This window comes from Scatophagus argus, chromosome 14 (genome assembly GCF_020382885.2).
Source record: "Scatophagus argus isolate fScaArg1 chromosome 14, fScaArg1.pri, whole genome shotgun sequence".
Lineage (NCBI taxonomy): Eukaryota > Metazoa > Chordata > Actinopteri > Scatophagidae > Scatophagus > Scatophagus argus.
Genome location: NC_058506.1, coordinates 13720907 through 13748900, shown reverse-complemented (window position 1 = coordinate 13748900; position 27994 = coordinate 13720907). Strand labels below are relative to the sequence as shown.

At 41.7% G+C, this 27994-nt stretch overlaps 2 protein-coding genes across 8 annotated transcripts; one reads left to right on the top strand and one right to left on the bottom strand.

Moving 5' to 3' along the window:
* Positions 1 to 12: 12 nt before the first annotated feature.
* LOC124070323 (protein ABHD15) lies at positions 13 to 10422 on the top strand. Of its 3 annotated transcripts, none has more exons than XM_046410136.1 (4): positions 13 to 1369; positions 2057 to 2286; positions 2386 to 3134; positions 10299 to 10422. In XM_046410136.1, exons 1-3 carry the CDS (start codon positions 590 to 592, stop codon positions 3116 to 3118), a joined length of 1743 nt encoding a protein of 580 aa, XP_046266092.1. In that variant the 5' UTR covers positions 13 to 589; the 3' UTR covers positions 3119 to 3134; positions 10299 to 10422. The 3 variants fall into 3 exon arrangements, with proteins under 3 accessions (XP_046266092.1, XP_046266090.1, XP_046266091.1); XM_046410134.1 differs by lacking the exon at positions 10299 to 10422 and adding an exon at positions 6419 to 6538; XM_046410135.1 differs by lacking the exon at positions 10299 to 10422 and having other exon boundaries at positions 16 to 1369; positions 2386 to 4613.
* taok1b (TAO kinase 1b) lies at positions 4697 to 27931 on the bottom strand. 5 transcript variants are annotated; one of them, XM_046410129.1, is made up of 22 exons: positions 27392 to 27931; positions 27194 to 27304; positions 19137 to 19395; positions 18486 to 18557; positions 17177 to 17278; positions 17004 to 17049; positions 16769 to 16865; positions 16525 to 16638; positions 16015 to 16106; positions 15547 to 15640; positions 15066 to 15147; positions 13689 to 13856; positions 13228 to 13434; positions 12240 to 12374; positions 11791 to 12027; positions 11487 to 11615; positions 10916 to 10999; positions 10560 to 10679; positions 10218 to 10457; positions 9907 to 10119; positions 9294 to 9476; positions 4697 to 8959 (listed from the first exon to the last, which is right to left on the bottom strand). In XM_046410129.1, exons 3-22 carry the CDS (start codon positions 19266 to 19268, stop codon positions 8459 to 8461), a joined length of 3048 nt encoding a protein of 1015 aa, XP_046266085.1. In that variant the 5' UTR covers positions 19269 to 19395; positions 27194 to 27304; positions 27392 to 27931; the 3' UTR covers positions 4697 to 8458. The 5 variants fall into 5 exon arrangements, with proteins under 5 accessions (XP_046266085.1, XP_046266086.1, XP_046266087.1 ...); XM_046410130.1 differs by having other exon boundaries at positions 27737 to 27931; XM_046410131.1 differs by lacking the exon at positions 27194 to 27304 and having other exon boundaries at positions 27737 to 27931.
* Positions 27932 to 27994: the final 63 nt, after the last annotated feature.

Below are 27994 nucleotides of genomic sequence, written 5' to 3'. Positions count from 1 at the left end.
GCTTCACTCCAAAATATATTGTAGATTTACAGGAAAGGAGAATTAAACATTATATTTTAACATATTTTTGTTAATTCTGGACCTTCAAGTGACAGTAGAAAAGGGACAGGAAATTAAAGTAGGCAGAGATGGGAAATGAGATACAACAAATATTCACAGTGGTAAACTGTGGCAAGAATACAGAAGAAATAACGGCAGCCATGTCTGCAGGTTCAAAGATCATAATCATGTTAACATTAGAGACAGATTTACGTGGCCCGTGTTTGCTTGCAGTAAATGATTTATGGGGGGAGGAGAAAGGGTGGGAGGTGGAGGAGCAACAGCAGGATAGTTGAAAGACAACAACTGACATGACTTTCCTCCAAGTCTCTTTTTTGTATTTCTTTGTTTTTCACTGAAGACTCCTCTTTACTCTCCTTAACAAACTGGAGCTGGAAGACAAGCAATTCAGAGAAAAGGAAGTCCGCTCATCAGGCTGCACTTTCACGCAGGTCTGCCTGAAGCAACAAGCTGGGAGTTTGTCAAACATGAAAGTCAGATGTAACTGAAGGACTCACAGCCAAACTGCCCAGAGAATCCAGTGGATTATATGTTAGACCACCAGCTCCTGTGTTTATCGATGGCATTATTTGTATGGGATTGCTTGTTCTGTTTGCTCCCATCACTGTTACTTCTGCTGCTGTCTCTGGCTCTCCGCTGGCCCAGGGTATGTTTCTGGGTGAACCTGGCTGTTAAGGCTGCAGGCTGGAGACTCTGGGTCCTTATCTGCTTAATCCTAGAGCTGCCACTAGACAGAAATACAAGAACTTGGATGAAGGAGGCTGGATCACCGGGGACAGATGTTTCGTCTGGGTCAGTTCAGGCCTTGGATAGTCCCAGACTCATCTGCAAACCCACTGCACTGGCCAAATACCTGCTCCGGCACTGTGGCTCTCTGGCCAGGCAAAGACTGGCCTCCTGGCCCAGAGGAGACCCGCACCTCCAGACTCTGTCCAGCATGCTGTGTGGACAACATGGAGACACGTTACAGTTCACTAGAGACCATCTGTTGCTGAGAGATGGGGGTACTGTAGCTCTGGACTGGGCTGTGGGAACAAGACTGAACGAAGCAGTCGAAAGGAAGAAGCGGGAGGGAAATAATGAGCACCAGACAGGAGGAAAGGCGCTGGGCTGTTTCACAGCAATGCCTCCTGTCCTTATCGTCATCCCTCAGTACTGGGGAGGAATGACCCCCCACTTGAAGGTGCTGTGCCATCAGGCCATGCGTCAAGGCTTTTATGTGGTGGTGTTTCATGCTCGAGGTACAGCGGGGTGTCCGCTGACCACAACACGACTGACTGAGTTTGGAGACCCAGCTGATCTTGAGCAGGTATAGAAAGATGGCAGATGTTCACTCATTTTGTGTTTTGCTGTTTCGAAAAAGTATTTTTTCAGTTGGTTGGTTGAGACCATAATTTATACACGTTTTGTGTATACCTCATCCTTCTCTTCAGATTTGAGGATTTGTTGCTTTTTTTCTGTTTTATATAATTATAAACTGGATATCTTTAGGTAGTGGACCATTCAAATAATAATTCATTCAAAGACACCACTTTGATTTCTGGGGAGTTATGACTAGCCTGCTTTTTGAAGGTAAAAATGGATAAATTAAATGGATTTATTATTTTTAGTCGCAGCCTCATTCAAATCTAATACACAATGTACAAAATACAGTTTTAGACAAATAAAATGTCTTGGCTTAAGAACAAGTGAACAGCCAACAGCAAAATCATTTTAGAGTATTACCTGTCTAATATCATATTATCCCTAAACATGGACAGTTGAGCCTGATGGGAATGTCAGCAGGTTATTGATCACGGTATTGAATTTGGAAAACTGAAACTGAACTTGGAAAACTGAAATTTTATTAGGGTTATTAGGATGAACGTCTGTCCAAACTGTCATTGCAAGCCAACGAACAGTTATAAGTCAACATACCATCCATAGGGTCATACTGCCAGCTGCTGTTAGATGCTTACCTGACACTGAAAATATCTTTGATGTCTTCCATTTTCAGGCGGTGTTTTATGTCCACAGCCGCCACCCGTCCTCTGCGCTGGTTGCAGTGAGTGAGGGTTCAGGCTCAGGGATTCTTCTTTCCTACTTGGGTGAGTCTGGATCGAGTTCCTACCTGACAGCAGCTGCAGCCATTTCACCTGTACTCCTGGGTCAGCTGTGGTTTGAGACAGCCATGCCTCCCCTGTATCGCTGGGGAATAATGTTTCAGAGGAAAATGCAGCTCAGCAGGTGAGATAAATAAAAATGGATTAATAGTTGTTACAACATGAATGCAACAAGGACAGGATCATAAGAAATAAAAATGTCTGTTGTTTTTTTTGTCATAAGATACTCAAGTTCCTTCAGAGGAGTCCTGGACGTGGGTCAGGCTCTCAGCTGTTCCTCCCTCAGAGACTTTGAGGAAACTCTTCACTGTTGTTCAGCACAACTTCAGCAGAGGGCCCCCAGACCTCCACTAAGCTCTGTAAATTCTGGACCGAGCTCAGGATCTCATTCCTCACAGGGTCTGGCACCCTCAGTGGCCTGGGCACTGGGTGAAAGGGCTCATCCGGCCAAGGATTGGGACACCTACTGGGAGAGGAATGAACCACTCAGAGATGCAGATGAGGTGGCAGTCCCTGTGCTCTGTATCTGCAGCTGTGATGACCCTCTCCTCCTGGCTGCCTCCTCTTTGCCCCTTTCCCTCTTCCAGAGCAATCCCTACTTCCTCCTAGTGTTGACAGACCGAGGAGGGCACTGTGGATTCTCTCTGGAGGGTAAAGAAGACATGGGGGGAGGTAGGACCGTAAAGGACGAGGTGGAGGATGGTAACTGGAGTCATATCGCAGTTCTGGAGTACTTCAGAGTTGTGGCTGATTTCCTAAAATTGGAGGAGAGGGATGGGGTGAGCTGGGGTGGAGAATACAGTCAGGTTGCTCAGAGGAGCAAGATCAGCAGCATGGCTCCCCCTCGCCGCAGGAGAGCCACCATGATGAGGAGGCCAAGACTGCAGGCACCTGAAGAGAGCGGTGTGGATGCAGAGGAAAACAACTTCACCTGGAAAAGGTCCTACACGCGCTGAAGAGGAGCAGACATGGGTTAGAGCAGAGCTGGGCAATTAATGCAGACAGACACAGATACGTGCGTCCACACCTAAATAATAAAAACGCCAGGCTTTTCAAAATAAAAGCAACACCGTTGTATTGCATGCACGGCATAAATACTTGTTCATTTGCATTAATGATTGACATACTGTGGCCGGCCTGGGATGCCCAAAGGGCCGCATGTGGCCCGCGGGCCGTAAAATGCCCAGGTCTGAGAAAGAGGGAAAAAGTGCCAAAAAAAAAAAAAAAGTACCAAAGTGCCAGAGGCAGAACAAAGCACAAGCTTTTGCATACCCTCCAGAGTCTCCCAAATATTAAATAACATTCATGTGCAAATAAAAGTGGAAAATAAAGCCAGACAAAAAGGGAGAGGATGTACCTGATGTACCTCATGTAATTTCATAATGAAAGCTCCATTTAAAACCAAATTTAGTGTCACTTTCTCTGTAACAAAGCATGTACATCACTGATCGAATGGCTCTGTAGCGGGGTCACCATGACTTCAGACTTTCAGAAATTCAGCAAAGGCAACTGGAGAAAAACTGCAGCCATAACAACTGCATGGCTGTCGTGCTTGACAGATACGACCATAAAAGATTCAGAAAGGAATCGAAGAGGCACAGTTCAAGTCAAGAGACCTACCTTAATTATACATAATTATAATTATATTATAGGAATGTTTTTAATTATAGAAAGCATCTGAAGTGCAGGGGGAATCAAGCTGCATTTTGTCAGTAACTACATAGTGGATAGAGGACCACAGACAATTTCATCAGACAGACTTTGAAAATGGTAAAAAAGTGAAGATGATCAGCCAGCCAGGGGTAAAAAGCTTATTAGAACCTATACAGTGATGATGAAGAGGCTGATATGAGATCAGCGTCACATGTAATACACCTTGCACAGTCACATTCTCGCCTAATTAGTTAATAAGTGGCACAGATTACTTCTTGTTTTGCTTGTCGAGCAAGCTAAGGGATACTTTTGCATCATTTACTGTTAATGTGCACTCCAAACATCGCCCAAGGGAGTGACTTGTCCCAGTCTCTGCCTGTATGCACCACCCCAACAGGTTGTGACACTCCAGGTAGTTAGTCTAGGAAACAGAAGACACACCTAGTCGATTTATAAGAAGCATCTATGGAATATGAATTTGAACTTCAGGTTACCTCACAGCTTAGGAAGAAGCATTGCCTGTGGCTAGAAAACATAACCCCCATCTGTATGGATAAAAGAAAGAGAAGAAAGCAGCAGGCTATGCACAAGACCCAAAACTTAAAGAAAACTTACCCCCCATTGAGGTTGCTTTTAAGCAATATGTTTTGAGAGATGTGGGGTTAGTGCAAAACTGTTCGAAACATATAAACATATCATATACATACATATAAAATATTAAATCTATTTGTCTTTACCAGCTCAAATTCATAAAACCAATGAAAATACCTCAGGCTTTTATCACAAATAGTTCAAAACTTAGGTTGAAGTTTTATACTTGAACTTTGTCAAGCTCCTCACACAGAAAATAAGATTTAAAAAAAAACAAAACAAAAACAAAGAAATATTAAAATTACTTTATTACAGATGATTCTTTATCCAGTAGCCCTCTTCCAACAAAAAATAGTAATTACAAACAAAATAGTACATTTATCCCCTAAACTGTTTCTGAATTTCTTTTATACATTTTAAATCACTTTGTCATCTGTAAGGATTCTCTTCTGCTATGCAACATTCAGCTTTTTTTGCACAATCTATACAATTTAATACAGTTTAATACAGGTCTCTGGACTACGGAGAATAAAACAGCAAGATCCACCAAATGACAGGAGAGATAAAGGGAATACTGATAAACAGACTGTACAGAGACGGAACCCTGCCTCCCGCCTACTTTCAGCCAACGGCAGCCGTCCCTCAGCGCGCTGAGGATCACAGTAGACTCTTTAATCTGGTCAATCACTTGTGCAATCAGTGCAACTGATCCAGTTCGGAGTGACCAAGGTCTAAAGCTAGACTCTGCCCCGACTGCCTTGCAAAACACCCCGAGTTCTAGTAAACACAAGAGAAGGTCTAAAAAAAATCTGCCACTCGTTTGGCCCTCTGCAGACATCATCTGGAAAATAAAATGACCCTGTCTGTCTTAAAAGGAAATAAAACACAACAGACCTGGGAAAAAAAAGGGTTGATAAAATGATGTTGGGTACAAATGGCATACTGGCTGAAGACAGAAGTGGGGCCACCACATTCTGTTTTCTTTCTCTCTCTTTTTTTAAAAACTGTTTCCACAACTGAGAACTGAGCCAAGAAAAACAACAGGATTAGAAGTTCTGTGGAGTGCAGGGTGGTAACGCTTTCGTTTTTTTTTTTTTTGCTTTGTTTTTTTAAAAAGGCAAATACTTAAGTGCAGTGTGAAAATGCTTTGTGTAGAACCACAACAAAAGAGGGCGCGTGTTTCATAAGTCAGAAATAAAAGTCCAAATAAAATCCATGGACCCCACAAAACCTAAGAGTAACCCTCTGTAGATATCAATCAACATAGATATATTTTCACTGTCTTGTGCAAGAATTTGGAAACAATGTCAAGTTGTGGAGTGCACTAAATTTGTGGAGTGCACTAAATATTGATTATGCATCCAAATACTAAAGAATTCAGCAGTTCTTTTTAGATTTTATATATCTGTGAAATGCAATTTTCTTTTTATGTTACTGTTACCTTGACTCGAGGTCCAAGAGTCTTCTAAAAACCTAAAGAGACAGGCAACTCTGTATATATCATAATGTCAGTACAATATAGCCATTGCTAAAGCAAAGGCTACACCTAACTACATTTCAAATTATGTGCAAAATCGTTCTCTTTCAGCATTAAATAACACATTGCCATTTACTCAAGGCAAGCTGACCTAGAGCTGTGCTGTTATCATTTACGACAGAACGTCTGTAACACGTTTCACAGCTCGCAGCTGCAAGTAAGACAGTGAAAACACAGCGGCTGCAGATGCTGCTGGTCTGAAACCACATCACTGTATCCTCATCACAACAAGTTAATTTCTCTTTGATCTTTCAATTAGATTTTCATATTTTCAAATTCAAAATATACAATATTAACAAGTTTTCTGTACATTCCACCTCTGAAATTCATATAATGCATTTCACAATAAGACTTCCACCTTTACCTCTATTTTCCTATAATCCTTCCTTTTTATAGGATCATATAATAATACACACGCGCATATGCATATATATCTATATATATATATATTTTTTTTCTTTTCTTTCACTTGAAGCGCTCTTCCCACCAGGCTCGGGGGAGAGGAAATGGAGGTGGAGGGACGTGGGGAGATTGGTGAATCTGACATCGGGGGTCACCAGGGGTGAGACAGAGCGGGGTGTCAGGACAGGGGGAAGGACGCAGGGGCATGGCAGCGGAGATCACAGAATCACCGCCCATCCACCCACTGAGACATTCAGCAGTCACCAACCAGCAGAGGGCGAGTGAAGCTCCTTTTTCACGCTCCCTGTTAACTCACTCTTCCTCTCTTTCCCCTTAAAATGATCATTTGAAAAATCAGAAACACAGAGGGAGATTTTTGGGCATCTGAGATGGATACTGATGCCCTGACACAAATTCAGGGCATCAGTATCCATCACTGAATTACAACCAATTCCACTAACAACTGCAACTACAAGTGTACTATTTTTTAATTTTTTTTAATTTAAAAACACTTTTATGTCGGAAATCCCATTTTCACTAAATTTACCCCTGTACGTGCATTCATCAGCCAAGTGTGCAAAAGGGGCATACTGACAAATCAATAATTTTGCATGTTGGTGTGTGTAAGTATGTCTGATTAACATTTAGTATGGGGAAGAAGGCCTGTGCCAAAGTGCAAGTCATTGTCAAGTCACGACACCCTGTGGTGAAACTCTATTTGGGTGATCTTGAGGTAGACCAAAAGCCATGGTTCAATTTCTAGGAGAATGTTCTTGTTTTATTTATTTATTTTTTCACACTGCATGGTGCATCACTCTAACCGACCAACACGGTGCCAAATTAGACCTGAAAATTACTGCAAAAGAGTGATGAGGGAAAGCCAGTTTTGAAACTAGGAGCTTATGTGCTGCTGAAAACTCATCCCTGTCACGAGGGCTGCCGACTGGGCATGTGTGAGTGAAGCGCAGAGGACTGTGGAAACCCAGGAGCCGAGTCAAAGAGGCCGAGTGTGCACGAGAAACACAGCAGCACATGCATCTGCTTGCCACACAGTATTACAACTGAACTCCGACATCTCTGGCACCAGCTCATTGAATACATCAACAGTATGTTGGCATGGATAATTAGAACGACAAATCTGTCTCTGCACCTTTACCTTTGGCATCTTTGCTAACTCCAGACTATGAACCCAAGTGGCACTGACAAATGAGAATACACTGAATAATTCTCTCCTGTGTTTCAAAAAAACACTGTAAACGCTATTTTTTTTCCCACTGGTTAGATATCCACTCTGGTGGAGGACAAGCTTCTCATTTAAGCGAGAATAAAACACTAGACACTTTCTCCCGGTTACACTCGGTTATGCTCACTTACAACAACCTTCATTCTCTTCTCATTTTCCTTCAAGACCTGTCTAACATGTCCTGAAACTGTCTGCTCTTCAATGATCAGTCTTAGGTTAGACCCCTACATGACCTCCTGCCTTCATCTTTGCCTGCAGCTGCACATGAACAATTATCTAACATTAAGATGTCTGTGCGTCACTCTTGAACCATGTGTGGTTTCACAGAATTCGCACATGGATGCATTTTTAAATTTTCTTCTAAAAATTGCACACAAACAACGCACCTTATCTTGCTAACAAAACATCTGAAAGCATCAGATTAAAGCAGTGTACTGCAAATTATTTTTTGGTAAATAATATGAATATACTACCTTGGGTCTATGGCAACAGAGACTAACATGGCAAATATAAACACACAAAACAGCGCAGTAGGCTACAGTAAAAAGGACACTATTGCACTAGGACATACTGTATGTGGCCCTCAGCCATCTTGGATTAGTCTCAAGACTTTTGGGTTTCCACAGACTGCTGCGAGCAGTACACTGATGTAAGAGAGCAGTGGTGATGAGAGAGAAACCGGGCTGAGGTAAAGCCCGTCTCAGTACTGTGCAGTGTGTGTTGTGGAAAGTCACAGGTGTGTGTGATGAATGTGTGGTGATATACGTGTGTGTGTGTGTGTGTGTGTATGTGTGTGTACAGTGTTACCTTGGTGCACAACAATTCTAAGACAATTATTGTATTGCTTGTGTGTGTGTGTGTGTGTGTGTTCTAGGTGTACGACAGGTGGGATCCATTGGATATCTGAGAGGTGATGCTGGCGCTCCTGCTCATGCCCTGTTCATTCCTCCCCCCTGATGACGTCCTCCTCATAGCCTGTGGGCTGTTCCTCACCCCTCCCGCCCCTCCACCACTCCCCCTCTGGCTCCCTCCTCCCGGGTGGTGGAGGCTCCAAGGTGGCGGACCCCCAGCCAGCATGGGGTGACCCCAAGGCTGCTGTGAGCTGGAGCCTCCCTGGTGGTGATGACTATGGTGACCACCTCCTGCACTTCCTCCGGGCCAGTGGCCTCCCCCCTGAGCCCCCTGACCTCCTCCACCTCCCCCTCCCCAGCCCCCTTGCGAATCAGGAGCCAGATTAGTGAGCACCATGTTGCTAAAGCCCAGTCGCATGGATTCTGAGTCAAAAGCCTCGATCTCTCGGGCCTGGCGCTCCAGAAGTGAGCGGATTCGCTCCAGGCGCTCGTTCTGCAGGGCGAGCATTTCCTCCTCAATCTGGGGAGATAAACACAGTGAGCAGATCAGCTCAAGATAAACGATAAGTGGACAAAGCAAATTCCTGTTTGAAAGAAATCAACTACTCAACTCTTTTTTATTATTATTATTATTGACAAAATGGGGGGAAATGTTTTTCCTCTGAAGAATAAATATAATAACTTAGACTTACACGCTGAAAAACTGTGCACAACATCTAGGGAGGCGCTGAATGGCCTTAAACTTAGAGATTCAAAATTCAAAACACAGCGTTTGTGTCTACAGTCACTCCCGCATTTATTGACGCAAGTTCTGAGACTAGACAACACAAGACAAAGTCCAGGGCCTCTCTTACTTTCTGCTCCAGCAGAGCCCTCCGCAGAGAGACCCTCTGCTCCAGCTCCCTCCTCTCCTTGTCATGCTGAGCGTCTGTTTGCATCTTGATCTTGCTCTGGTACGCATTCAGCAGCTCCAGCTCCTGCTGAAGCTGCATCCTCAGAACCTGACACTCCCCCTCTTGAGCCTCGTCCAACCGCAGCTGAGAAAGGAGAAGACAAAGAAACAGAGAGAGAGAGAGAGAAACAGATACAAAGTCTTTGTAAGTGTTTGTTTTTGGTCCAGTGTCAGTGACATACAGTATATTTTTCTAAAGGGAAAGAGGTCTTTTCAGGAGGTCATAACAACAGAATCACTAACTTTTTCAATCTAACATAACTGCACTTGGATTTAGAAAGATCATTCATTAATATCTGGCAGCGACTTTTGAGGACTTGTTGGATTCAATTAATTAATTCGGGACAAATACTTACCAGACCAACTAAAACTGTCAGGTGTTGCAAGTTGTCATCAACTGCTTGGATACTTAGTCTTGATTACATGTTCTTAAGTAAGATTTATATTATATTATATTATAATATTTCCAGATTTAAATAACAAATTCACTAATTTTAGACAGTATTTTTACTTACAGCTTGTGTAGAGAGCATTTCGTTGATGGAGTGGTCATACTGCTCAGCCAGGATGGCCAGCTTCCTGGTCTGCTCCTCTTTCAGCCTCTTGAGGACGGCCTTGTGATCAGACTTGGGCGTTGTCTCCAGCAGATGGTTCCTGAGGGCCTTGTACTGCCTGGTCTGGGTTTTACAAGTCTCCTGGAACTGCTTCTTAATCTGAAGCTCCTTAGACTGAAGAAGGAAAAGAAATTATGATGCAGAATGCTTGAGCATGTGTGTGGGGTTTGTAGTAGGGTCAGTTACAGAACCACATCCCTAAGTCCATGTACCTTAAGACTCTTGGGCTGCTGCCGGACCTCCATGACATGCTTGCGCCTAAGCTCCCTCTCCCTCCTCTTATTGTATTCCAGCTGGTTGGTGAGCTCTGTCTGGTGCTGGGTCCGGATCAGCTCTGCCCGTGCCTTCTGGATCGTGCCCAGGTGCCTGAATTCCAGCTCCTGCATCGACTCGTGATGCCTGAGCAGCATAGCATGCTCCAGGTCCTTCTGTGTCTGCCGTTTGTTCAGCTCCTGAAAAAGGAGGAGAAAACACTGGGTGAGAAAAAAATACAAAAGACAGGAAAGTAAGGATTGGTGCTGGTGGTAGTTAAGTCTGTCTGCGTGACTAAGTACCTCTCTGGCCAGATCTTGCTCCACATTGTGTCGGGCAATGAGAATCCTGCGTTTGAACCGCCGACACTCCAGTTCCAGGTACTGCCTCTGTCTCCTCAGAAGGTTGGCCTCCTCCTCTGCCTGGAAATTGATATCACAATTCACGCATAACAATGACTTCCTCAAATGTACTCTGGAATATAATGCATATGTATATGGGAAATAAAGTTTTGGGACACTGATCTTGGAAGCCAAGCAGGATGGGACACAGTTACTTAATGTCATAGATTCTACTGACTGTGTGAATTCATTGCCAGGCCTGTGTATAATCACCATTGTGTCTTGGCAGGTGTACATTTTGTGTGAAAGATCCTGACCTGGAAGTGTTGGATGTTCTCTTTCTGCTTGGACAGCCACTCCTGCTTCTCCTTCTTGGGTGTTGACTGGTTCTCACTCAGTTCCTGCCACACAGGTGTTTGTTTTATTTCAGTATGTCAGGGCATTATCATTACAGAGCATTATGGATATTACAGTCTGTCAGAATTTAGCATATTGACATTTATACTGTAAATACAGAAATGTACAGGTTGAGTGCTTCTTCAATTTCTTGCATTTTCTGTTGTCAATAGCAAGATTAAACACACAGATGCTTCAAGCTCTACCTTCCTGATTGGTAACTAAGTTGATAAGTGACTGAATTTTTAAATCATTTCAAAGAAAAAAAAAGGCCAAAAAAAAGATGTGGTTCCAGCCTCACAGGTGGGAGGAATTGCTGCGTTGTTGTACTAATTGAAAAACAAAACATCTGAAAACATCACCCAGGTATTTTGTAAGCCTTCTATATAAATGCTGAAACACGTTTACTTCAACTACACTATATATTTAATTACGTATGTTTAGTTGATTTTTTTGGCCACGCATTATATGCGCAGGATTCAAGCGTGTTACCTCTTTGAGCTGCTCCTTGCGTAGTTTGTACTCGCGCTTCTGTGACTCCAGGAAGCTGCTGAGCTCCTTCTTCTGTTGCACCTGAATGTGCTGCTGGAACTTCTTCTCATCGTTGGTAAACGTCTTCAGCTAAACCAAACAAGAATGTTGAGTAAGAGACAGAAAAGCTCTTTCTTCACTTGTAGGAACATGGTTTGAAAAAAGGAATAGGTGAATGTTTGACATAAACGATTTACCATATCAGCAAGCTTTCTTTTGAATTAATATTTTGGTTGCATTTTTCTGAAATTGCTTGTGTACATACGTCTTTGTCCAGAGCCGCCTGGTGTTTTTTGAGCAGTTTCTCCATCTCCTGGGTGAAGTTGTTCCTCTGACTCTCCAGTTCTTTGTCCAGCCTCAGCCTGTGTTCATCCATCTCCCCCTTCAGCTTGTTCTCCAGGGCCATCAGGTGCTTCTGATGTTGCCGTCTCATGCGTTTGTAACCAGACATCTGCTCCCGCAGCTCCGAGTCCTGCTCATGTTCCTGCATCTCACGGGTCACCTACAAGTTGTGGACACAGGGAGATAACCAACATGGTCAATTTGGATTCAGATTATTTGAAAAGTATGATAAAATACAAATATGTGACTTCTTACTCAAGTTTGTTGGCATAACTGCAATGTTGAATACATTTTTTAATGAAGAACCCTTTGTGTTACACAGCCAGTCATAAATGAAATAAGTAAGTGAGGAGCAAGCAAGTATATTCTCACGAGTGATGCTGTGCGTATGGTGGCAAAGTGCTCTCTGTTGCGGTAGTGCTTCCTCGGGGCCTGAGCTGGTGTTTGCTGGGGCTCAGAAGGTTGACTGGTAGCTGCCTGCTCTCCAGAAAGACTTTCCTCTTCTTCCTGGAGACATAAACCAGCAGAATCGACATATTATTTTGTTCAGGTTTTTAACAGAACACCCACAAAAAAATGCGACAGTGAGATCAAGATAGAACAAGAGTCGGAAACAACCATTATCAGAGCAGTCAAGTTCTCTAACTTGTGCCTCAGCTGTTAGAAAGCTCCTCACTAACTTGACAGAACATCCAAACAAAATACAGCTCAAAGTTTTTTTTAGTACAATTAATAATCAAAGTTGACTCATGTACAGAACAAGAAGGAGAGATATGATGCATGTATCCAAACATCAGTTCTAAATGCTTACAATTTGGAAATGATTACTTGACAAAATCACTGACTTAAAAAAAAATCCAAACATGCATTCATTTCTGCTTCTTACACTTAATCATTTACATAAGACTAAACAGTTAATCTGAAAATTAATAAAGTTCAATTAAAAAGGGTCATAGCAGGAATTTAGAATTATATTTCCATAAAGTTGGGGGACTTGCATGAGACAGATTAAAAACAAGGAAAGGTAAAAACCGATGAAGCAGAGGCTGAGATATATTTATATAGAAAGACTTTTTGTCCCTCATATGGATCAAACTCCAAAACCACAGGATCCTATATTTTCCATAACTGCAGTTCGAAAGCAGCTTTTAATAGACCTTCCTCTGGATGTCCCATGTCTTTAAAACTTGACATGCAACACATACTTACTGTAAGTTCCTGAGACTAGACAAAGCTCCCACTAGACTAAAGACCTTGTAATTATAACCTTACCTTCTTGTGTAAAATCAGTGCATTGCCCCTCAACTGAATAATGAAAATAGTCTAACAAGCAGGTGTGTGTCCGTACCACTTTACCCACCGGTTTGAGGTGTATGACAGAGCTGTTGGACATGACTGTGTGGTCGCCTTCCATCAGGTCCAGCTCGCTGCGGCTATCCTGGGCTGCTTCATTCAGACTGTTAACAGAGCTGCTCTGAGAGCTGGCGCTGATGGACATGCTGGGGATGGACTGATTACTGCCAACGCTGTTCACCGTTCCCGTCCGACCTCCGCCCGGCTCCAGCTCCTGGAGACAGTGTGGAAAGAGGAAAGAGAAAGAGACAGCAAGGGAGAAAGAAAGAGCCAGACAGGGAACAAGAGACACAGAAGACACAGACAGAACAACACGCATACAAACCGATGCATGCTTGGTTATTTTCTCTGCGCGATGGATTGCCATGAAAGCGGCAAATGTATTTCTGTCCTCAAACCTCACCTCCCCCCAATTTCATTCTAATGCTGTTCCTTTGGTTTGTTTTTGACATAAAAACATCCACACACCTCGTCTCCATCCTGAACTTCTGCTGTGGGTCCGTTGTGGGCCTCCTGAAGAAGTATTTTCTTCATCTTGCGGTACTGCAGGTTGTCCAACTCTCGTACTGCATCCTTGGTCCTCTGGATAAGATCTGTCAGTACGGACTCTGGACGTTCACGCTGCAGAAATGCATGCTGGGGTGGAGGTGGACGGGAAGGAAAAGACAGAACATGAATAGACATGTCACTGAAGAAGAGGAGAGGATGATGAGGAATATCAATAAGACAAACTGACTGAGAGGTGTCAACATGTAAAGATGTTTATGGACCATAAAGTGCACAAATCGCAAAACTGTTGGGTGGTTAACATTCAATATCCCAAGAGGGAACGCTCCCGGTTAGCTTAGAATGTTGAATTAGATATAAGCATCAACGATTGTGTCGGCGCCCTGGATTTAATGAGCCAGTGGCTGGTTTTGCACTGTCTCTGCAGAAAGAAAGGCCTTAATCAAGGTAAGTCATCTCACAATGTTTCACCAGCTTTATGGCTGTTTATTTAATTTTGCTCACTTTTTCCAAGCTCTATGTTCGATGCTGGTGATCAGTTTGTCAGTTTTCCAGGTGTGGCTTGGTGACATCTGCTCTGGCAGATGCTGACATGGCTGTTATAATACGCAGAATGAAGACAGGCATATAACTGTTGCTTCTTGCTGGACAACATGCCATGTTAGCTATAGCCGACAGATGTCTCTTAACGTATGGCATGTGGTTTAAAAAAAAAAAAAAGTTTGGAAATGTCAGGATGAGTGTACATGCACATTTACCTCTAAACACTAATTAAAGTATTTTCCAGCTAGTTGCTTTACTTATAAATACTTAAAGTATCCATAAATAAGCTATAATTACACTGTGGCAATGACTCCCCTCCCCCACACTGTCAAAACTCACAAAGCCATGACAAAAACATGACACCAGGCTGTTTTGGAACGGAATATTTAAAAAAAAAAAAAAAAAATCAAAGAAAAAAAGAAATATGCAGTGTGTAGTGCTTCCACACCCTGAGGACAACTTCCATTAGCAACAGTGAGTCCATTAGTGGGTTAAGTGACAGCTGCTCAGTTACTTAACAATGGATGCAGAAGTCACATCTCTACAGTAATTACATCTGTGTTCTTTATACAAAACCAAGCTCTGTGTGTGTCGGTACACGTTTTGATTGTGACTGTGTGTGTGTGCGTGCGTGTCCGGAAGATGAGGATTAGCGAATCAAAATAGAAGCTTATGGGGGGGCAGGACAGTGCAAACATCAGAGAGATTTATCACCAGAGGGCTTTGTCAATCTCCCATCTTAACACACTGACCCTGCTCTCTGATTGTGTGTTGTAGTGTACAGTGTGCACTTACACCCAGCATGTCGTCTGAGTGTGGTCTGTCCTGGGGGATTTTCTGAAGGCATGAATCGATAAAGTTTCTAAAGTAATCCGTCCTGGAACAAAGACGACAAGAAAGAGGGTCAAAACAAAACAGACTATACAGCTATACAAACAGCTATACCGAAGGCTGAAAATCAACCAACCAAAGGTAAACATATTGCAAAACATGCAATGTAACTGAAAAATGCTCATTCAAAAAAGAGTTGATGATCTGGATACATAGTACTCCATATGAGATCAGTACTTTCACAGCACAGAAATCAAATATAGTTGTATTACACTTGTGGCTTTAAACTTGAGGATTTAAACACAATCTTCAACAAAAACTTTCAGCGTCATCCTTGCTCAATATCTCTCATGGCTGTGATTACCTGCAGACAGTTATAGGATGAACTATACATACTGTGTGTATGTGTGTGTGTGTGTGTGTGTGTGTGTGTGTGGCACCTCACCATTCACTGGATTGCAGTGTGGGGCTCTCATTCTGCGCTATGTGGTATAAGGCACTCATTGCATTCATGTTAAACAAGGGAGGCTTCCTCTCCGCTGGAACAGGAAGTTGAACAGTCAGTACGTACTCCTTATTAAATTACAGGTTTACTCACACGTAATTGAAGGGTTAAAGTTTCAGATGACTTTTCTTCTCAACTGAATATAACTGAAAATATAGGCAGGCCTATTTTTACAGCTGAGTTCTTAAACCCGACTTATTTAACCTAACCTTAAAACAAAACAAAAAAAAGTTACTGGCATTATTCTCGGTATTCAAAGACTTCGTCATCAGTCAATCAGGCAGTAAGTGCAAATCCTGTGCTCAAAACCAATGGTAGTGCCATGATTTAGTAAGATAAACTAATTTAAAAAATCTTTCAAATGAAGTCACATTTTAATAGTCACAATACAGAAATCCTGTCACCTACCTAATTCTATACAAGTGATACCTAAGGACCAGACATCCACTTTCCCATCATATTGGCCCTCATCCATAGCTAGAATCACCTCCGGGGCCATCCTGGATGAAGAGGAGAAGGGAGATAAAGAGGGGTGGGAAATGGAGACAGGGAAATAAAAAGGAGCTTAAAAAGAGCGATAGCCTTCATGGACACTCAGTCACTCTCACCTCTTTACCTTTGTTCTACTATAAATCTTGAAACTAAAAAGCACACCCACTTTACATTTGGGAATTAAATAACAGTGTTTTTGATGACTCATTCATAGTTTCTAAGCAGTACAAATAACACCAGAAGATTTAGAGTGTATCATCGTGAAAATGATGTCTGCATCCTGAACATACACTGTCCACAATAATCACAGCAGCAATGCATTCCACTACATGAGCAGACAGCTTTTTGCTTGTGTGCAAATATGCGACATCTCAACATTTAACACACACACAAACAATACTATTAATTATTTAGGTTTTCTCTTACCAGTATGGCGTTCCCACAAAGGAGTTGGCAGGTGAGGCGATGGAGGCAGAGCCAAAGTCGGCCAGTTTGACCTGACCAGGCTCAGTCAGCAGAATGTTACCAGCCTTCACGTCCCTGAGAGAGAGAGAAACATGAATGGAATGAATGGGAGCAGAGGTGGTCGGAGCATTTACAGAACAGAAGTATCTTATAAAGACAATGTTTTTTTTTTTTTAAAAAAAAACAAAAAAAACCCATCACTCACCTGTGGATCATATTGTGGGAGTGGAGGTAGGCCAGCCCCTGCAGAGCACCATGTGTAATGGCTGCAATCTCGACTTCTTGTAAAGGTTTTTTATGAACTGAAGGAGGGTAAAAGAGCAGGAATCAACATCAGCCGATGAGGACGCGCCAATGTCCATGTAGGTCTTCTATGAGCTCAGCAGAGTCCTACATCTCATTGACACACACACACACACTAAAAAGGAACACCCACTCACCTTCTAGCAGATCGGAGGCTGAGCCAAGACAGTACTCCATCACCAGCTAGAAGCGAAAGATAAAAGAAATATAAAGTTAAGTCCCACAGTGTACACACACACACACACAGATATGCCTTTACACACTGCAGAGTGAGATAATCCACTTGTGCGCATGCAGAGAGGAGACTTACCCATGCTGTGTGCTCACGGAGGTAACAACCTTTGTACTCTATACTGTTGGGGTGCCGGATCCTCTGCAGAAACTTCACCTCCTTTATAATGTCCTGCCATTTCTGTCAGAGAAAAAATAAAATAAATGAAAAATAAATGAGGCAATGCATTTCTCAGTTTTCTGCATCAGAGGTGTCTGTGTGAGGGTGAGAGAGAGAGAGAGTGTGTGTGTGTGTGTGTGTGTGTGCGTGCGGATAGAAGATTGTCTTTCAGTGCAAATAGGGGTAAGATGGTTCTCTTCACAGATTATGTGTAATCTGATTATAGCTAATCTGAAATCATGAGCAGAGTGAACAGTATCAGGGACAACAACAGAGAAAGCGAGCACACACAAGTGACTTTGTTGAGAATGTCAGCTTCTATGACTTTAAGAATGGCGATGATAGCCCACATTAATACTGAAATCCAGCGGCTCTGAAATTAAGCAAAGATACCGATTCAAGCCTACTTCAACTGACATCATTTTGGGGAGCTTGTGTTTTTGTTTTCCCTAGCTGCCACATTTGCGTTTTTGCTATTTGACATGTGTAATGGAAATGAACATCTCTCGCTCAGGGCACACCCAGACATCTCTCACACTTCACAGACACCTCTCTTTCACAGGCTAAATACATCTCGCCCTCTCTCAGTCAGTCATTTTGGAACTGTTGGCCCTCCTGCAGGAGTGTGACTGTGTGTTACTCTGTGGTCAACATGAAACCAACTAAGACTTTCTTTGTCTCAGCTGTTTCTCTTCACCAGACTCAAGGATATCTATTTTTTCCACGACAACGTGATATTCATCAATGACATCAGTATGACATCAATGACATTCATGATTTGCTGCAAACATTTCTTATATGAAGGTATGTGCATCATTATACTGTTATAATATGGCACATAAAGTCTAACACTAAGAGCAGCTAAATTGATATGACATAAATAATAAATGTGATACATTCACAAAGCAAAATATAGCTAATTTATCAATATTTTATCTTAAAAAGGCCACTTTAAGTATGTACCACGTGAGCTTTTCATACAACTGTTTTTACCAGAACAGTCTAAAGTGATGCTGAGTAAACAAATCTGTTAGCTCTCTAAATGGCTTCAAGGCCTGTTTCGTCATTCTGTACACTGATTCAACCAGGCCAAACTACTGTTCAGTAAGCCACGTTTCACCCTGTGACATGACGATGAGCACAAGCAGAGCACAGAGTTAACGGTGAATGCATGGTGTGAGAATCCTACTGGTCAGACTGATTTAAAATATAACCAATTTTGTCTCACCTCATTGGACTGCTTGCCACTGTAGGACATCTTTTTGATTGCCACCACCTCATTTGTACGCACGTCCCGCGCCTGGGACACACAAATGGTCAGAAACATAGATACATACATACATACAGTTCACAAATTTCAACCATAAAATTCAGTACATCTAATTCTGTGTACATTTTCTCTCACTGAGGATGCGGCTTTTCAAGACCTCTTGTACTTGTTTTTAACTGCACTGTGTGCAGCGTGTTCAAGAACAGAAGTCAGATCAGGCAGCAAGAGTGAGTCACATCACACTGCTGTACCTCGGTGCTATTAAACCTCATCATGGAATGTTAAAAATAACTTTGTTTTTGTTCTTTATTGAGGATCAAAATGCCTGTTTATTTCTAATTGTGAGGTAAATTCTGGCACACTGTAAACCCGCTGATGTGCTGAAAAAAAAAATTTAGGCTTGATTCAGTTGCTAAATTTAATTAGTCTCTACTGTTACTGTATGATTAACAGAAAGGAATAAAGCATTTAATCAAGAATAGAGACAAATTTGAATCAGAAACTGTATTTAACCGAACATCCGTCATTAACATACAATTCCTATTCACAGAGAAGGTTCAAGTGCTTTTCTCTTTTGTGTGAGTCAGTGTGAGGATGTATTTGCCGTACAAAGTAGACAGCGCCAAAGCTGCCATGGCCAATCTCTCGGAGGTCAGAGAAAAGCTTCTCTGGGTCTTCTTTGAAGAAAAGCTCAGCCACCTCCGGATCTTTCAGGCTCCCTGCCCTTACAGAGGAGGGCATCCTGGTGAATGTAGTCCCTTATCACCCACGCAACGGGGATGGGACTATCTGGGTGCTGAGCTACGCCAAAGCAGTTGAAGATTCATCTGCGGCAATGGATGTGCCTGAGGAACCAGCACATGGGCATCTAGATAGACAGAAGGGGAGACAGAAAGGCAAGGCTGTTAGCAAGGACAAGATCAAACACCCTGATACAGGACAGTGTGCACAAGACTCTGATTCAAGTTTAAAGGAAGAAGAGGAAATCTCAACACGACTTTTGATGCTGCAACACAAATCCAAATCCAAATCTTGATCCACACAAGTCACATTTTATTAAAGTCTGTGCTTTGTGAATTCCAACCACAACACATACTAAAGAACAAGACATTGAGCAAATGGATGACGACGCCACAGGGCTCCAGAACAACTCTGGCTGGACTGGAACTAATCTGTAATTAGTGACTTCAGTAATTTCCCATGTTCATCCACAACATCTGGCTACATCCAGACATTTTAAAAAAGCTACTGCTACAAAAGTTCCAGTTTTCATTAGCCTTTACATGCGCAGGCCTCCCGGGTTTATCAACAGCCACCTTAGTATATCTGGACACCCTATTAGCATGTCATATTTATTCTTTTAATCAGTCAGAGAAGGAAGCCATCCATGATCGATTAAATCTTGGATGACCTGTGACCCTGTACAGATTGCTATGTTATAGAGATGTGCTCGAAGTAACACAGGCCAGTTGTTGTTTATGGATATTGGCTAACTGTGCAGTGAAAAATCTTTACGTTACATACAGGTGTACTAGATGCTGCAGTTCCATTTTTAATTAATAAATTACATGGTATTCTAGACTTGCGTACTAGTCAAGACCTGATTAAGCATTGCAGCCCGTATTCGAGGGGTTTCTTACGCTGGTACTGGTATTCTAACAACCCTATCCTGAAGTACTTCAAACACAGTGATTTAGCCACTTGTCACACCTTCAAGTGCTGACCCTAATATAATCAGCTAACTGTAGGATCATCAATTCAGATTGCTTCAGAAACTGGAATGACTGGGCAACGCAAATATTAAAGCTCAAGGATTGATTTTATGTCCACTGCTATGAGCTGGCCTTCAGTAATGAGGGTTGAGCAGCATTGGATGATCAATTAGAGGACCTGAGGTCAATTTTTATTGTGTATTCAAAAGGGGATACATCAATTTTGCTTCAGCTAATTCATGTAACATGCACGTGAGATTAATCCTATGCATTTAGAGCGTTTTGAATGTAATTTTTGTCTCAGCTTTTTAAAGTTACAGTAATTTGTGAAACAATTTCGAGGTTGTGACTTTTAATTCTGTCTGTAAATGGCTGACAGTTATATAATTAAGCTTGTTCTATGAATATACACGGAGATGTTCAAGATGAGATAGAAACGCACAGTATTTGTCTTGTAGGAAATGTCAAACACGTCTTAAATCTATGCTCAATGTATCATTTAGCAAATTCAGATCATATGGACAATGTAACCAGTCTGATCTGTTGCTTACTGAGCGACTCCATTGTAACATTGGAGAGTTAAGGCTCTTGCTCAAGAGCACCTCACGATGTGGCCTCTCTATTCAAAGTCACGTGTCAAGTAATTCCACTGAAAATACACTTTTTTAGATGTTGTTCAATTATGTTGAAAATAAATGAACAATGATACTGAATTACTGTACAGTTCTGTTTTTTTTGAGGGATCAAATTGGTGATCACACACAAGGGCGACATCTAAAGTGTGGAAAGTAAATATAAAAATGAAATGTAAAAAGAATTCTCCTCCAGTTCAGACGAGTACAAAAGGAATTTAAAGGATGACTCAACCATTTTCAAAATCATGTCTTTGTCTTGCCTTCAGCCAGTCTGAAATTGACAACAAACCCGTTCACACCCAAACACCACACTGATATCATGAGAGAAACGCTCAGTGGGAAAACTATTTTCTTTTTCCAGTTTATCTTTGGGTCGGCAGCACCTCCAGCCTTAGCCGGCTGTGGCTGCTGTACCAAAATCACACTGCTGGCTGAATGTCACAAGGTTTTGTCCTGCTTAAAAAGCTATCCAGCTGACTGGGGGAAAAAAAAGAAAGAAAAACAAGAGTGAAACTCATACAAAGAAACACAAGCCCTCAAGGACAACAAACATCTTAACAGAGAGAAAAGAAAAACTGCGGCTGGGAACAAACTTCTGTAATATAAACAGAGATTCAATATTTTTATTTTGTATTATAGTGAACAGAGTGTGTGTCACAATACTCGCAGTATTATTTGATAAACATTGTTACACATGCTGCTGAAGCCCTGTAACTGTTTAAAGATGCTTTGAAGAAGCACAAAGGTTAATGCCACTAAATCCATCCATACAAGATATAAGAATAAAACAACAGCTTTTAAAAGATATTATGGGCTCACACTATAAGGTAAATGGTGAAAATTGAGAAATTTTACATTCCATACATTTAAAGAACAGTGTGAGAGAGACTTATTTATAAACCTACAATTGGTTGAGGTTTTTGGTTCACTTTGTGTGAAAGACAGAAAGACTTAAAGTCGGCCTCCATATAGTCTTTTTTTTTCTCTAAATGCTGGTATCGTTTCCACTTGTTCCCAGTGAGAAAAGAGTGTGTGGAGTCTTTGAACATTTTAAGAAGGCGCAGGTGTGGTCTGTTGCTCCTTTTCAGGCAACCAATATTTCTTACTATAGAGCAAGGAATCTGTATGTGCCCTAAATATCTCAAGAACTGTTTATTCAATCTATTTCACGCTTGGCTTGTGTATTGCTTTGGCCCCAGCGGTGCGCAGTGTCCACTTTGGCACAGTTTGGCCATGTGACATGTTCAAGTATTAATAAACTTTGAGGGGGTTGGACTTCAGTCAGTGAAAGAGATACACACATAGACAAGATGATAGACAAATAGCTGGAGAAAAAAAAAAAAAAAAGTAATTTCACATATAGCGCTCATTAAAGAAAAGAGCAGACATGGAAAACAAAGCTTACATTATGATGGTTCACCCCCATCTCAGTGTGGAGATGTAGCAGAAGTGCTGGAGTGGGAACTTAAGCATTAAATGTGTGTCTACTGTGGAACAGAGCAGCAACAAAAAATGCTGTTATGGCAATGTAACCCAACACCAAACATCATCCAACATTGTTATTCTGCCATTTTATATTTTCTGTTTACATGGCCATGTATGAGTATGCTCATGAGAAACTAAATCCTTTCATTTATTTTACTTGATCCACACTGAAAATACATTTGCCAGTGATTATCTATGTCATAAATTTTAAGTAAAGTACTGATCTAAACAATGTAAAAATACTGATTGTCCCTTTCTGAGTGATTAAATCAATTTATTTTCAGTGTATAAATAAAACAGTCTGGTTATAATTTCTACACAAATGTGGACTTGAGAGCAAAATATTCGATTTTCTTTTTCTTATCGCTCACAAAACTCCATCTTATACTTTAAACTTGTTGTGTTTTCTTAATAAATCTTGCTAACCCAAATCTTATTTGACTTGTGCATTCCAAAATAAATGATATTTTTTACAGACCTTCTGCTCATCAGACATTTTGACTGTTTTAACACAGCAAATGTAATTGCTATGGAATATTAATATATAACCATCTTTGTTTACTTCATTTTAGCCTTTGCTTACATTCAGGTGTGCATGAAGAGAGAGATTATGGACTTCTTTTTGACAGACAAAAATGTCATATCATTGGTACCATACATGAGGAGAAGGCAATTATCCATATATCACTTTATTTTCTCTAAGAAGTATTAAACTAGACTTGGCTCCGGTTGGACTGAGTGTACAGTTCTTGTAGCATAATACAGTACTCTCTCTCACACACACACACACAACGAAACAGAGGACTGAACACTAAGTCACAAGACCGAATCTGGAAGAGACGGACTGGACTGCAAGATGTGGGTACACACACACACACACAAGCATGCATGCATGCATGTACACACAATATCACAAAGAACAGTGTGTTCAACAAATGCACCGAAAGTTGTTTTGCTTTGCTTCTAGAGAAAATGGATTCCCTCTCGCTGTATTACGTGAATTGATTTTCTCTACACTATAAAATCACAGAGCAGCCTAATGAAGAGGCAGGCAATACACAAAGCTGAGTTGCAAAGGGGTGTCACAGAGCAATGAGTGAGAGAGCGGGGGAGAGAAATGGAGAGGGATGATAAATAATCAAATACTTTATTGATTCTCATAGTGAAACTCTCTTAGCTGCACAGGGTCAGCTATAGAGAAGCAATCCTGGAGCTATCCTGCTGTCTTCAGGTTTATCGAATTGCACAGAAACGGTGTACAAGACAGAACAAATATATAAAAGAATTTCAGGAAAATCTCAGGCAGCAAAATCTATAAGCCACACTTCACTGCAAAACACAGCACACACGTGTACACCCAGCTGACAACAACAGTCCACCTCCATGTTTTTTTTTTCCGCTGAAGTCATGTTTGATCACCTGAGATTCCAGGTCACTGGAATTACTAACTGAAACTGTTTAGTATAAATGCCAAGAGTATGGTCCTGCATCTTGACTGAATCATCTGGTGTTTGCATTTTTAGGATTAAAATATTAAAAATCAGTTACATCTGCCCTTATAAACATATGTAGCACACCACATTGGTCCAGCGGGTGTCTTTGGGTCACTTACAACATAGGTAGGAACTTTCACTCAGGGGACCGATGATGAGTTTTTTTTTTTGACTGCTATGCTAAGCAAAGGCTGCGTCATTGTATTGGTGAAATATTTGGCTGTATGGAGATTTGTGGACAATGGTTATGGATTCTTGCATTTAGAACACTGAAGAACAGCAGCAGTGTACAATAAATATTCAATCAAAAACAATAAGTGGAAGTCAGACTCTGTTCTTTTCCCAGACGCGGCTAAGCTGCGCTATGCCGAGTGTGGCAGTTATTTGGAACAAATATGCTGCCCCTCATTGGCTTTAAGTTGCTACAATACATATTTAAATTACATACGGACATAATTTTCACTAATTTTAAAAAGAAAATGAAAACAGTGAAGCAGCATATGATGTGTTTATATCAGACAGTACACTGTATTCAATACTGGATTTGTTAGCCATCAGGTATGTGCATCCCTATTCCCTATTTTGAAATCATCAGTCCAAGGCCCAGTTCACTGAAAACAACACTCTGACAAAGCTGTTTGTTCAGAAACAATGTTAGTTTCATGACATACATGTGTACCGTTGTTCAAATGGCCCACACACTATGTTTCTATCCTTTAAGATGGAGGGTGGGGTGTCTATGTTCCTTCTTCCCAGACTGATTACAGATTGTGGTTTTCACTGAGTGGAGGAAATGAAAGCTCTCGAGCTACCCAACGTCATCGACATCAGATTTGTGGTGATATAGAGATGATGGTGACAGAAGAGGGGAATGGAGTGACCAAACAAAGAGGATTTGACCCATCCCATTTCAGTCAGAGAGCCCCATTTACACTCTTCCTGTTGGTATAAATGTCAGAAACATCAACAACATACCAACAAGGCACACTTCGTGAAAGAAGACAATGTCTCTATGGCACCTTCAACGTACAGGCATCCAAAGACCCATGTTCACACAGCCATCTCACTGGATGTGGTCTGTCAAATCAGAATGCATGTAAGAGTAACTTGGACCTGAGACAGAATCATTACAATCAATTTACAGCTCGACTTCACCACCAAAAATTTAATACTGAAACTGATAAAGATCAAGGGACTGAAATACTGATGTGCATTCCATAGTATCAAAAAACAAACAAAAAAAAAAAACAACAACAACAGACGCTAACTATTGAGGACATTTTTCATTGCGTGGACAGTATGTGTCCTCCGTCCATCACCTGGAATCATTTTTTTGTATGCCCGTATCCTTCCCCTTTTTCTTCTGCTCTCGCTCTGACTCATCAAATACGTGACTGGTTTCCAGCTGTTCAGCAGTCAACCTAAGGGGACTCCTTTAAAAGAAAGACATCTATGACTGTATTACCTCACTATTTTTAATTACCATGTCATTGAAGTGGTCACTGTCAGCTGGGTTGGTCAAGACAGTTTTCTGTTAGACAGTTAGCTGTTAGATTAGCCATTAGTTTTATCAGCTAAAAAATGTGATTCAGTACAATAAAATCACTGTTCCATTAAAATCAGTAATCCAAATAGAGCCATTCATAAGTACATTACATAATTCAAATTACTAACAACTAAAGTTATGGTGGCAGTACTGCAGTGGATCGTATTGTGGAACCAGCACTTCTTCTGCAGTGGCTGACTGTCAATGACTGACTGGATCTAGACTTTAGCAAGCAGGGCAGGCTTTGCTCGATTGTCTAATCCATTTTTCCTGGGAGACACTTAAATCCATTTTGCAGTGAACCCATATTCAGTTCCCCCTATAAAACACTGGTGTACACACACACACACAAAACCCAACTTTGCACAGGCTTTTCTTGCACTGAGTTGTTCACAGTCAATAACAGCTGCGTACCTCTCATCATCAGCTAGCAGCAAGTCCTTGAAAGTAAAGACGAGGAACTGTTTCAGCCTGTGGACACAGTGCTGTTCTAAGAAAAATGCAGATATCGAAGAACAAATGGCAGGAGAGTGCAGATCAGAACTAGTTACAGAGAACACAGGAAAACAAGAACAAGCATCCTAGCAGAAATCTGTGATACCAGAGTAATAGGACAAGTTGTACCTGCCTTTCAGAATCAGCCCCCAGGCTGCATTTATGATATGGACAGTCTGCTCATCACGATCTAAAGACACCAACAAAGACAGTTGGACTGCTCATACTGCAGTACTTCTTTGTCAAAGCCAGTATACACTGCAAAAATATGAAGCATGTGTATGTATTTGGGTGTATCATCCATTAAACCATCAAATTTGACAGATCACCCTTACAGAGAGCACCGTAAATTGATGTCAGTGACATTGTGCGCGATTTTACCATATCCAAAGTGTTATGTTAAATCCTTGTGTAGCTGATCCACTGTGTCATGCATAGTTAAGCGGCGAAGTCACAGATAAGCCAAGCAGAAGAGTAGCTTGCTGAGAGATAGCCAGTGTTACGCAATATCAACACAGAAAACTGAGGAATGCGACTCACGTCAGTGCACAAAAACAGCCATCACCAGCAGATGGATGCGAACCGTGCTTGTCGTTTAACGTTACACAATGATCATCACAGTGATTTGTCACACTCTCCTGCCTAATGCTGCTTGTAAACACAATGTCAGGACATGTACGCGCGACAGACATTGAAAGAGGCTTGACCAATGTCACCTACCGTCATACTGCTAGCAATTCAGACAGTATATGACTCATAATGTCCTTTCCAGATAAGCTAACCAAACTTCCAGAACAGATACATCCACAGCCGAGTTTCACTTAACCTACAGCCACATTGGACAAAAACAAAAACGAGGGAGTGGCACTGCTTGCAACGATAGTTGCATAAAGCGGATTAGCAAGCTAACGCAGCTAGCTAACGCTTCTAGGGTAGCAAATCTATTCTCACTATTTACAACAAACCAAACCACTGAAAAATTAGCTCGCTAGCCCTGCTCAACGTACCTTGTTAGTATTTTCTGATACGTTACTTTGATATTTAAAACAAACGCCGTAACAATGAATCACTGAAGTTACCAAGTAAAGCAGACTAAAATCTGTCGATGCGACAGACCATACAAGTTGTGACAGCAACTTTTTGGTTATCTGGCAAATAGCAACCAATCTAACGCTAGCTGGCTAGCTCGCGAGCTAACTTATGTTGATATCAAGCTTCACTGCACCATGTAAAGTTGGCGAACAAATCTAGCGTAGCCAATCGTTAGTTAGCAGAAAGCTAGAGTTAGCGACCAACTCACCTGGTCAAGATGAATCCAGACAGGTTGAGAAGAGAGGTATAAGCAGCAGATTAATCCAGTCACTCTGACCACGACAGAGTAAGTGGCTGACGCTAAATCACAGACGAGGCACTGCAGTCCGGAAAAATCAAAGTGTGAATTCGCTAGCTAACAATTTAGCAATGCTAATTCGCTAATCTATCCGCACAATCGCCCTACCCAGTGCAGACGGTCACACAGAGTTGTAGCTAAATTGTCCACTTCAGCAATAACCGTTGTTTATATCACGTATACTGGTCGACCGCAAAAATAATTAATATCATCGTAAAGTAAGCTGATCTGGCTAACGACTGTCAAGCGTTAACTGTCACAACAAACTGGTAGGCAGACAGGCTACTGGCAACTAGCTAGCTGCTAACGTTAGGCAGTAGCTAGCAAAGTTTCTCTTTTTCGATAGGCAGTTCCCTAATAATGGCGGCGAGGAGAATCGCCTCCCTTCTGTCGTGAAGGAATCAGGGAGCAAACAAATCGAAAAACACAGTCAGAGCAGTACAGTCAGCTTACACTGAGACGACAGTACACGTGTGACAGGTTTGGAGAGTCTTTCTGATCAGCTGTGCCCTACCAATGTTGCCCCCTCCCTAATCTCTGAGTTTGGTGCCGCTGTGCCATCCAAGAACAGCGAGCATAAGAGTGTGCTGTGGATAGAGATGGACATACACATAATGACTGTCAACACAACATGCGTCCAGCTCCATTTTAAAACAGGGAGTGACCAAGTATTAGACATTTCCCTTCCGAGATCCCGGTGTGTGTGAATGT

Coding starts and splice junctions, on each gene's coding strand:
- LOC124070323 (XM_046410136.1), top strand. CDS start 590: ATGTTAGACCACCAGCTCCTGTGTTTATCGATGGCATTATTTGTATGG. Junction 1,370..2,056: donor ACCCAGCTGATCTTGAGCAG/GTATAGAAAGAT, acceptor TTCCATTTTCAG/GCGGTGTTTTATGTCCACAG. Junction 2,287..2,385: donor AGGAAAATGCAGCTCAGCAG/GTGAGATAAATA, acceptor TTTTGTCATAAG/ATACTCAAGTTCCTTCAGAG.
- taok1b (XM_046410129.1), bottom strand. CDS start 19,268: ATGCCCTCCTCTGTAAGGGCAGGGAGCCTGAAAGATCCGGAGGTGGCT. Junction 17,279..18,485: donor GTGGCAAGCAGTCCAATGAG/GTGAGACAAAAT, acceptor TTTCTCTGACAG/AAATGGCAGGACATTATAAA. Junction 17,050..17,176: donor TCCGTGAGCACACAGCATGG/GTAAGTCTCCTC, acceptor TTTCGCTTCTAG/CTGGTGATGGAGTACTGTCT.